The sequence below is a fragment of the Megalops cyprinoides genome, chromosome 2 (assembly GCF_013368585.1).
Source record: "Megalops cyprinoides isolate fMegCyp1 chromosome 2, fMegCyp1.pri, whole genome shotgun sequence".
In the NCBI taxonomy this organism is placed as follows: domain Eukaryota; kingdom Metazoa; phylum Chordata; class Actinopteri; order Elopiformes; family Megalopidae; genus Megalops; species Megalops cyprinoides.
Genome location: NC_050584.1, coordinates 28283555 through 28295000, shown reverse-complemented (window position 1 = coordinate 28295000; position 11446 = coordinate 28283555). Strand labels below are relative to the sequence as shown.

General features: G+C 45.4%; 1 protein-coding gene across 1 annotated transcript in view; it reads right to left on the bottom strand.

The window, feature by feature from the left end:
- cubn (cubilin (intrinsic factor-cobalamin receptor)) overlaps positions 1-11446 on the bottom strand; it is a 95805-nt gene that overhangs the window by 82564 nt on the left and 1795 nt on the right. The window contains exons 2-10 of the mRNA XM_036521718.1: positions 11312-11441; positions 10021-10116; positions 9661-9699; positions 9357-9458; positions 7626-7729; positions 5418-5544; positions 4193-4361; positions 2190-2321; positions 403-498 (exon numbers count right to left, since the gene is read on the bottom strand). Of these exons, the coding sequence (XP_036377611.1) occupies positions 403-498; positions 2190-2321; positions 4193-4361; positions 5418-5544; positions 7626-7729; positions 9357-9458; positions 9661-9699; positions 10021-10116; positions 11312-11441 (995 nt within the window). The remainder of the gene's footprint in view (positions 1-402; positions 499-2189; positions 2322-4192; positions 4362-5417; positions 5545-7625; positions 7730-9356; positions 9459-9660; positions 9700-10020; positions 10117-11311; positions 11442-11446) is intronic.

Sequence of the window (11446 nt, the reverse complement as noted above, 5' to 3'; positions counted from 1 at the left end):
AAGTAAATCTTCATCTACCATTGAGTACACTCATACACTGTCATATAGTTATTATCTGCAAGTGAGTTTTCTTCATATACAGGTGAGCATTGTTCACCTGCAGGTGAGTTTTCCTCTCCCAGGGCATTTTGGGCCAGCTGAAGACACCATGCCACAGAGGCCTTTGTCTCCCGGGTCAAGATGGGGACTAAGAGCTGCTGGAAGGCAGTAAAACTTTTAAAGCCCTTTAAATGTTTATGATCCCTCTGTTTAACCAGAATGCCACCGGTCATGCGGGAGCTGTAAACAGGGCCAGCAGTGTGTGTGTGTGTGTGTGTGTGTGTGTGTGTGTGCGTGCGTGCGTGCGTGTGTGTGTGTGTGTGTGTGTGCGCATGCGTGCGTGTGTGTGTGTGTGTTGTGTACCTGGAGGGGTAGAGCAGGTGGCCAGGGGGTGGCAGCCCCCATTGTTGGAGGCACAGAGGTTAGCCTGGGTGCAGGTCCTTCCATCCCCTTCATAGCCTGGACACAGAAACAAAGGCAATCAATAAACCAGTTTTACAATACGGTGACAGATGGTGGAAGAACAAACCAGGGAGAGAGGCAGAGAGAGGATAGAGGGAGGAGAAGTGGTGGGACAGAAAGACAGGAGGAGGCAGGGAGAGAAAGGGATGAGAGAGAGGAGAAAAGGGGGATGGATGAGAGATAGATGGAGAGGGAAGAAAGGGGAATTTGAGAGTCAGTTACACACACACACACACACACACACACACACACACACACACAGGCACTGCAGCAACAGCATGCAATCCTAAGGAGAACCCTCAGCCTTGTGAGAACAGCAAGTTACAGAGGGCTTTCCATGTGCTCTTCTATCTTTTTACGGGGACTGCTGGTGCTGTGTGCTGCATGGAACCAACACACTGAGCTGAATTTGACAACTTGATAACTTTAATTCGTCACCTCGGCGTGTGTCTTCGCAGCCACAGCTCCAAACCCAAAGAGTGTGGTTTTCTCACACTGTCACAAGAACATGGAAAGTTCTGTCCTCTCACAGCTAAGCAGGCCTCCATGATTGTGAAATAATGTCTCTCTAAACCTGAGGATGAGAGAGCTAATCTCCCCATAGACCAGCCCAGACTCTCAGAAGAGAAAGCAGAGGAATAAGGGGGAGAAAGAGAGGAGGAGGAGGGCCGGTGAGCAAACATATGGTCCCAATTAGATCGGCATTACCGCAAACAGCCATGACTCAGCAGCATGTCATTCGCCAAACGGAGTTTGCCAAAACCAGGGAGGGAGGCAGGGGTAGACACAGCGGCGGCCTTGCCCGGTGGCGCTCAGAAGCAGAGCCATTTCCTATCCCCTCTATACCACGCGCATTATGTAACGGAGACCGGAGGGCGGTTTTACAAACTGAAATGAATGAGAGGTCTGCTCATGGCACTGATCAGAAGCACGGAGAGAGAGATGGAGAGATAGAGAGAGTGAGATAGATGGAGCGTGAGAGAAGGAAAGAGAGGGGCAGCGTGTGTTTAGAGAGGAACACAGACCACAATGAGAGACAGGATGTGATCAGAGCCAGATGCTGTAAAAGATCTGATCGGTGGCCCGTTAACTGAAGGGCGGCATCAGTGCTTTCCCCGCAATACCCCGCGGTGTGTGACTGCTGTGGTAGAACCAGCTGTGTGTGTGTGTGTGTGTATGTGAGTGTGTCTCTGAGTGTGTGTGTGTGCATGTGTGTGAGTGTGTCTCTGAGTGTGTGTGTGTATGTGTGTGAGTGTGTCTCTGAGTGTGTGTGTGTGTGTGTGTCTCTGTGTGTATGTGTGTATGTGTGTATGTGTGTGTGTGTGTGTGTGTGTGTGTGTGTGTGTGTGTGTCTCTGAGTGTGCGTGTATACGTGTGTGTGTGTGTGTGTGTCTCTGAGTGTGTGTGTGTGTGTGTGTGTGTCTGTGCGTCTCTGAATGCGTGTGTCTCTGTGTCTGTCTGTGTGTGTATGTATGTGTGTGTGTGTGTGTGTGTATGTGTGTGTGTGTGGGTGTATGTCTCTGAGTGCGTCTCTCCGTGTGTCTGTGTGTGTGTGTGTGTGTGTGTGTGTGTGAGACTGTGTGTGTGTGTGTGTGTGTGTGCATCTCTGAATGCGTGTGTCTCTGTGTGTGTTTGCGTGTGTGTGTTTGTGTGTGTGTGTGCGTGAGACTGTGTGTGTGTGAGTGTACCTGGTGGGCAGGCTCCGCAGTGATAAGACCCCATGGTGTTGAGGCACTGCACCATGGGGGAGGTGGAGCAGCCTCCGTTGTTTGTGGCGCACTCATCCACATCCTGGCAGCTGTATCCATTCCCCTGCCAGCCTGCAACAGAGGGGATAGGGTCACGTATCAGATCACCAATCAACCAGTCAATCCATCAAACAATCAGTCAGTCAAAGAGTCAGTCAGTCAAACAGTCCGTCTGTCAAACAATCAGTCAGTCAAAGAGTCAGTCATTCAAACAGTCAGTCTGTCAAACAAACAGTCAGTCACTCAGACAATCATATAATTTGCCCTAAAAAAACCCTAAAAAACACCCTGATTGTTGTCCAGCAGGGGAAGCTTGTAAATGAAGACTGACATTTATGTAGACTTGTAGCTCTTCCTCTCTATTGCTCTCTACTACACTGAAACCTCTAGGAGGGTATAGCTCTCTTGTATATCTCTTAACTGAGCCAGAGATGCACACTGCATGGCTCTCCAGCTGAGTTACAGGATTCATGGACCGGTGAAAAGCAAAGCTACAGAGAATGTTTTCTGATGTAAAGGGACCACACAGTTCCACAGTACCTACATGCTAACTGTGTTTCTTCAAAGTAGTCTATGGGCCAAATGGATTCATGGAGGCGCACATGTAACGGGTCGTATCTTGTGTTGTGTTTAATATGATGTTACGTGGGTCAGTGAGCGAGCGAGTTTTGAACCGAGGTTCTCACTGCTCGCTGCCAACCCCTTAAAGCCAGCGTCGTTACCAGTTGAGCTAAAGGCATATTGCCCTTAGCCTGTCGGCAACAACACTATTTAACCAGGTCTCGGGGGAGTGATGTAGCTGCTGCAACCGCTCGGCTACCTGCTACCCGCTACCTAAAGCTTTATGCAGGACTCACACGAGCTAATCACTTCAGCTCTGCTACACACATACACACACACACACACGCACACACACACACACACGCACATGCACACACCCACACACACCCACATGCACATGCACACGCACACACACACGCACACACACACACACACACACACACCACACACACACGCACAAGCACATACATGCACACACACACACAACCACACACACACACACACACACATACAGTAGTAGCAACAGCTCACTGCACTGCCTCTCACCACACTCTCATCTTCCAGAACCTTCCTTCCGAGGACCCCGCCCTCCTTATCCCACCCACTCATTCCCGCTCTGTGCTGCCTGGGTGCGGCCCCACTGCCTCCGACAGTTTCTGCAGCTCTGCTGCTCGTGTGCCTTCAATCCAAGCAGGAGCACTTTCAGACGCGCACATGACTCTCAGATTTCAGCCTCTCAGAGGGGCATCAAAGAGTGGAGTGAGGAGCAGAGCGGCTCTGTGCTCTTAGTATGCAGTGCTGTGGAACGGTGCTCACCACAGCCTGCGCTCCTCTCACCTGTGTATATTCCCCCTTCCTGCACACTAGTGACGGAACAAATGGGAGGCAGGAGTCAGTCATACCCCTCAATGAAATAAATAAACAGAAATGTCTAATCTCCTCTCCAGAGGCGTTAGTCCTGCGAGGGGAGGAATGTTCTACTCAAACACACAAAGCCCTCACAGCCTTACAGGCAACTCACAGTTAAAGTAACATGGCAGATTCTTGTTGCCAGAGTGTATGAGACAGAGTCTCATTGCTCATCGAAACAAGCTGAAGTCTTGCTAAAGCCAAAACCAAGCTAAAGCTAAAGCTATGCTAAAGCTAAGACTGCAGCAGGGCTCTCTGTTTGCCCCTCTGTAAACATCCCGTTTCATTCACAACCTGAAGCGCACTATAGAAAGAGTAAATGACCCTTCCATCATCGCCAGCTTGATTCAGCCACCTCGATGGTGTGCGGCGACCGCGCAGAAAGCTCAGCACCCATTGGATGAAGTGCAGGCTTGAGGGCTTGACTAGTCAATGTGACCGGTTGTACTGGGAGATCAGTGAATGAGCCGTACCTGCAGGGCAGGCACCGCAGTAGAAGGACCCCAGGGTGTTGAAGCACTGCACTGGGGGGTTAGTGGAGCATGGCTTGTTGGGAAGGCTGCACTCGTCCACATCTGCTGTGCAGGCCGAGGCGCCAGGAGGTGATGTCCAGCCCGCGTCACAGATGCACTTATACTTGGGCTTTCAGACGAGGCAGACAGACAGCCAGTCAGAGAGACACAGACAAACAATTAACAACACAGCTCACAACAGAGAGCAGGCTGTAGGGAAAATTACATGATTTATCCATTTGTTCGGCAGACTGCACCAAACCAAGGTGACTTGGGGCAGCAGTTTGGCATAGTGGTAAAGGAGCACGGTAGCACAAAGTTGACTGGTTCATTTCCCTGCTGGGGATACTGCTGCTGTACCCTTGGGCAAGGTATTTAACCAACAATTGTCTCAGAAATATTCAGCTGTGTAAATGGATAAAATTGTAACCTATGTAAGTCACTCTGGATAAGAGCAACTAATTGCATTATTGTCATTACAAGTGACTTATAATGATGACAATACTGTAATGACTTAAATATCTTGGAGTTTATAGATTCACTTGGAGTTTACAACATTCTTTGGTAGATTTGGGTACTTTCAGGAAGAATGTCCCCATGTCCAGTTCCCTAATTGCCTGCTGCTCACCACTGCTAAAGATGGTTTCTCTTCTAACATTTTTATCTACTTTTACCTTACCTTTAATACAACTCTCCCTTAAGATTTCACAGTGAAATTGATTGAATCAGCTTTCTTTCATGCAGACTTGTGAACCGATTTTTTTTTTTTTTTTTGCTTTTTTTATTTCTTTGATGTAGAAGCATCAGTAGAAAACTGTTTTTTCAATACAACTTCCTCTTAATATTTCTAGTTTAATTGATTAAATGGATCAGGTTTCTTCCACACAGTCTTCTGATTATTTTTTGAGGTAAAGGTATCAGTAGTAAACTATTTGTAAACTATTGTTAGAATTCTCTACTTCATAGAGAGCACTGTGTCTCATTTTACTCACATATTCCTCATTCTACCTGTGTCTTCACATAGCGCTTATACCAATGCACATGTATGTATGACTTTGTAGCCCACTGAATGATGTCTAAGAGCACTTGCACTGGGTCTTCTGTTTTTACGGCCATGATGCTCGGTCCTAACAGCCAGGGATTGGCTGGTTAGCAGAGTTCATCCACACTGTAGGCTTGCCGGTACCTGGTTAGGCGTGTCTCTGTCTGAGTCGATGCAGACCCCATGGACACACAGATCCTGGCTCGCCCCCACACAGTCGTCATAGCGAGAGGTGCAGTGCGGACCATACCATTCTGCTGGGCAGGTACAACTGGGCATGGAAACGGGGGGGCATGGGGTCACGTGACAGAGCAGAGAGGGAAATGAAAAAACATGACAAGGGTCAGAGAGACCATGAAAGGACAGAGGTGGTAGTTATGTGTCATTGCTTCATATTGGAAATTCCATTAAAGATAAAAACATAAAAATAAAACAGGGCTACTGTCCTTAAATCTGTTAGAATTGTGGATTAATGCACTTGTCAAGTTGGAACTTAAAAGTTTTCTGGAAAATGCAATCAACAGGGCCAACCATAACGCTTTCCCTGCGGTTCGTTTCATCCAAGAACAGTCCTGGGTGATTTTTTTATCTTACAAAATACAGAGAAGCACAGCAAATAGCAGGAAAAATAAACAGGGCTCACAACCCAAAGGTTTCTGGTTTGATTCCCCGCAGGGCCACTGCTGTTATAGCCTTAGGCAAGGTATTTAACCCACAATTGCCTCAGTAAATATCCAGCTGTATAGATGGATAACATGTGAGAACTGTAACCTACGTAAGTTGCTCTGGACAAGGGCATCTGCTAAGCAACTCAGTGTAAATGCAAATGTGATTCAACGGTAAGAGCTTCAGTAGTTTCTACAGGGGTTTTAGTGTCTACAAGCCAAGACAAAATCTCTGTCTGGATAAGAAGGAAAAAAACACATAAGAGCTGTTCAGCTCATGCCAACACAAAATCAGCTGAGAGTAACTGATACCAGAGAGAAAACTGAAAGTGATCTAATCTGCACCGGGGTAAACAGCAACAGTAGCAATGTGATTATTTGTTGAACATGTTATCTCCCCTTTGTGTTCGCATAAACCCTGTGCTGCTGTTCCACAAAACCCCTACAGGGAGAGAGGGGTAGGACTCTCCTCCACTGAAAGCCTTTCATCAGTCCATTTTCAGTACAGGATTTCAGGTTTATTTCTTTAAAAAAAAAAAAAAAGTCTGTAACTTCCGCACTCAGAGGAAGAGAGAGGATATGGGCTTGAGGTTTCTGTCAGGTTATTATCAAACACTGTCTGTGCTGAGACCTAAAGTGTCCCGTTGTGTAAACATTTTAGTTTAAAACAAAGATTGAGGTATTTCCTGGGAGTGAAGTGGATGTGGACACTTTCTTCACTGTGAGTTCTTTCTCAGTGTGCTGTAGACCATGATGAGATTCGAGTCCAGGATTGGACCTGTCCTTTTGATTTATGTACACCGGTCATCAGATTCATGTTTCCCCCTGTGCCGAGCAATGCATTCTGGGAAGGCCATCGTCCCAGATTTCTATGAGCAGCTGTCACAACCCAGTTACTTCACTTATTTTCGTGTACCACAGTGTCAATCCCAATTACATTTTCAGTTGCACTTTGTACCCCAAAAGGTCTTTGACTGAACAGACCAAGCGTGTCCCAGCTGAGACTCTAATGCAGTCTGACTGTCTGATACTTTCTTGGCTCATCACACTAAAGACCAGTCCTAGTTTTTTTTTTAGCTCCACTTGAATGGACAGAGTACAGTATGTTCAAAGATGACTGTGAGGCAAAGGGTGAGCACTCTAGTTATGTATAAGGTATAAAAACCCAGTCAGTGCATAAAGACTGCACAATGTGTACAGACATGATCAGTCACATATATGTTACAAACACAGCAGACAGACATGATTAAATGATTGCGAATACAGAACGCAAAGGACAGTTGTGATTAAACAGTCATAAACATCACCAACATATAACAGAGTGGCCAGACATGATTAATCAATCATGGACATGACAAGAAGTGGACAAATCATAAGAATCAGCTGCAGATACGGAACAAAATGGATTTAGATTTGGGACACAGATGACAGACATCAATCAATTACCCATACGCCATACGGTAATTAGTGGACACGTATGAATTCATAAAAAATGTATTTGGAACACAGACAGATATGATTATGTGTGCAATTACATGTGCATCACAACATCAAACCACAGGACTTGACAACGGTGATGCTATACACAAGGAAACACACGGCTGACTAAAGTGTATCTTTGGGAAGATTTGATGGGTTAATTCTAGCGTGAACAGTACAAAACAAAGAGGCATGAAGAGGCCCTTACGTATAGGATCCTGGGTTGTTGACACACGTGGCACCATTCTGACAGCCCTGCGTCGTTCCCGCATAGAGCTGGCACTCGTTCACGTCCACGGCGCAGATGGGCCCCTGGAGGGGAACCGCGAAACACCGGGGGTTCATCAATAATACAGCGATAAAATATTCCCTTTAAAGCATTTACAACCAGATGCACTATAATATGTGGTTCACTAATCCTAAAGAGGGATTTCGTTTGTCAGCAGCAACATAATTACAACAGAACAACATTTAAAAACACAGAAGAAAAAATTTAATCACAGAGCTACATCAGAAACGCAACCACCCTAGCCTGACTCATGGCACAGGCCTCTGTGCAGCTTTCCAACAACACCCATAAGTCTCTTCCCAGCCCATAACAGCACAGCATAATCGTGTAATTAAAATGTGAAACTTAAGTACAGTCGTTAAGACATCCCAAAATATGCGAGTGACAAATTGTTTATGTAGAAAATGTTAAAAATGTTTATTTGACTAGACGGAGAGGTGGCCATTGCGCCCCCCCCCCCAAGCCCCCACTCCCAACCTCAAACCCCACCACAGCTCCCAGCCCTGTCTATACTGATTACCTGACCCACACTGTATGCTTGTGCATTCCTCCTGACAGACTGAAATGCACTGGATATTTTACCCTGTGTTTGCGTCTCTCTCACAAAAATTCAGGGTAAAGTGTCTAGTACAAGGTACTTTACTGGGGCTTTAGGATAAGATATTTCGGTTTGGATTTGCTTGGTCTGATTTGGTCCAACAAACTCTCAGTCATGGTCACATGCATGCTGGGATAGGTGTGCCAAGGTGTGCTGTGGCTGACACTGAGCAGTTGGAGTAACGTTGTGCCAACGTTTCCACCTGTGTAGATAGGGTCGCGCTGCATAGCCTCAGCAAGGTGAGAGCAGCCAAACCTGTCGTTTCAAATCATGGCAAAACAGCCAAATCACCACTTTCACAAAAACGACAAGTGGAAAACATGCCAGGGGGAGATTCTGCAGTCACGGTGTTTCAATTTACAAAGAGCTACTGAGAGAGAGAGAGAAGGAAATAGGGCGAAATGTAGCCAGTAGACACATCTCTTATGCCTGTACAACAAGTTCTTTATTGTTTTGGGGATACAGTCTGTCAGCGTTGTGATGTAGGCAGATCATCGGACATTTGGGAGATATGGTCTGTCTGATGTTTACCCGAGGCATGCTTTGGTGCTTGGGGGCATTCGATTTCTCTGTGATCTGAAAGCATATTCAGACTGGCATAGTTTGAATTTGGGTGTTTAAGGGGGTACGGGCTGTTTGTGTTTGATGTAGCCACATTGTGACTGGAGGTTTGGGAGATACGGTCTGTCTGTCTGTCTGTCAGGTTTATTTGAGGTATTATTGGGTGTTTGGGGGTGTTCATTCTCTCTGGCATGACGTAGTCAGTTTGAATTTGGGTGTTTTAAGGAGTACAGTCTCTGTGTGTTTGATGTGGCTGGGCTGTGATTGGGCATGATTGGGTTGTCACGGTCACTCCGTGTTTTGATGTAGGCAGCTCCTGATTGGGTGTTTGAGGGGTGTGGTTACTCTTTGTTTTATGTAGCTGGGTCCTGATAGGGTGTGAGTATGTTTGATGTAGACGGATTCAGATTCAGTGTCTGAGGGTCATGGTCACTCTGTCTTTTGACATAGCTGAGTCGAGATTGGCTGTCTAAACAAAGGCCCTCACTCACCTGCCAGTTGTTTGGGCAGATGCAGTGGAAGGCATCCAGCAGGTTCAAACAGGTGCCCCCATTCTGACAAGGGTTACTCCCACAGGTCTTCCTCTGGACCGTCTGCAGGGTGGGAGGGGTCAAGAGGTTAGAGCACTGCCTGAGTACCTGAGGTAGACCAATTACTCCAGCAGTTTCATTTCAGGATGAGAACATTTTAAAAAGCTCACCTTCTGCCGGACATTAACAGAATGGCAACAGGCCATTTATAAATTATATTTTTAAAACTTATGTGAAGAATTGAAAAAAGTGGATATACCATTACCTGTTCTATCGTTTGAACCTTTGATTCAAGTGTTGACACCTAAAGAGAGAGAGCGAAAGAGCATCATTAAGATGCCTATACAAAGAGCATCATGTTATAACAATGTTATAACTACACATCACCAAAGGAACACCTTATTACAATAAAAAGGTTCAAGAAGTCAGTCTCCCCTATTGAAAGAAACAGAAATGAACTATAAACTTTAAGTGTACCACAGACAGCTGATCATGCCAGATAGCTAGAAGAATTAAATGAGTTAATGAAATGAAATAGATGGGAAATTAGTGGACAATTACATCACATTCAAGCTGTATACATCTAGAGATTAAAAAAAGTAGAGGAAAAAAAATGTCCACTTGCCTTTGTGTTGAGCTGGTTGATCTGGTTAGTAACATCTGGAGGTGTTCCCCCTCCATTGGCCTTAATGTCATCAATATCGCCTTTATTAGTTTTGATCTAGAAAAGAAGCAAACACAAGCATATGGTGAATGCATTCTAAATAAATCAGCTGCTCCCATGGATGGCTCAGACTTCACTTTGACGAGATTTCCTGTCAATTATCCAAGACCGACACAGGGCTGTAGACAGGGGTTGTTGTCTCAGCAACCACCTTTGACCCCAGTCTGAGGGAATTGGACTTTAAATTCTTTTGCCATGCAATGCTTTTAAACCTCTGTTCTTGGTTTACACTGCATAATTATTAGCTTTATTTACAGATCTAGTTCATAACTGGCTAATTATCTCACATATGTCTGTCTTCAAATGGGATAGAGATATAACTAACATAACTCTACATTGAATTCACCTCTAGATGAGAACTGTGCCCAAAAGCAAAAAAAAAAGATATTCCAAATGTAATGCTTGCAGTCTTAGTGAGGCGCCAACATAGAAGTAAGATTCAATAAAATGGTTTATGATCTGACTCAAATTAGGGAGCAGGATTACAAATGTCTTTCTCGTGATATAGCAATAACCATGGTGATGGCCTCAACATTGTGAATAAACAGAAGTATCTGTTTCATAATGTATCACTGGACATAAGTCATAGTGGGCATTTTATTATCATTATTTTAAAGATCTGACCATAGATGACGCAAAACTTGACCTTGACCACTAACCCCAGACTAATCCTGATGGAAAAAACAGATTTAGTGTATGACAGAGGCCTATTTAATAGTTTATTTTTATTTAGTCCTTCCAAAAACATCCCTCAGGACTACTGTCGAGTATACAACGCACCATACAGGACTGAAAAAAATGAGCTGTGAGACAATGTATTCCTGTAAGGTGATGTACTCACTAAGCAACTGACTATAACACTAAGTGGCTTCAATCAGCTTGGTTGATGATTGGATTATTGGAAACATTGCTATTGACCTAGTATTGATTCTGCCTTCCATTTCCTATGTACATGTGTGTGTGTGTGTGTGTGTGTCTGCGTGCATACCTGCAGGTGTAAATTTGTGTGTATGTGTGCATATATGCATGCATGTGTAAATGTGTGTGTGCATACTTGCATGCATGCATAAGTATGTGTGCATGTCTGTGTGTGTGCCTGCATACATGTGTGTGTTTGTAAGCATGCATGTGTGACTGTGGATGTGTTTGTGAGCATGCATGTGCATGTCTCATTGCGCATGTGAGGCCTTACCTGGCCAAGCAGCTGTGTCAGGTCCTCGTTCCCCACCTTGACACTCCCTGATCCACTGGTCTGGAACCGGATGTCCTTGTGGTCCCCAGTGGTGAAGATCAGGTTACCACTCTCTGAGACCATGCGAGGCCTTCA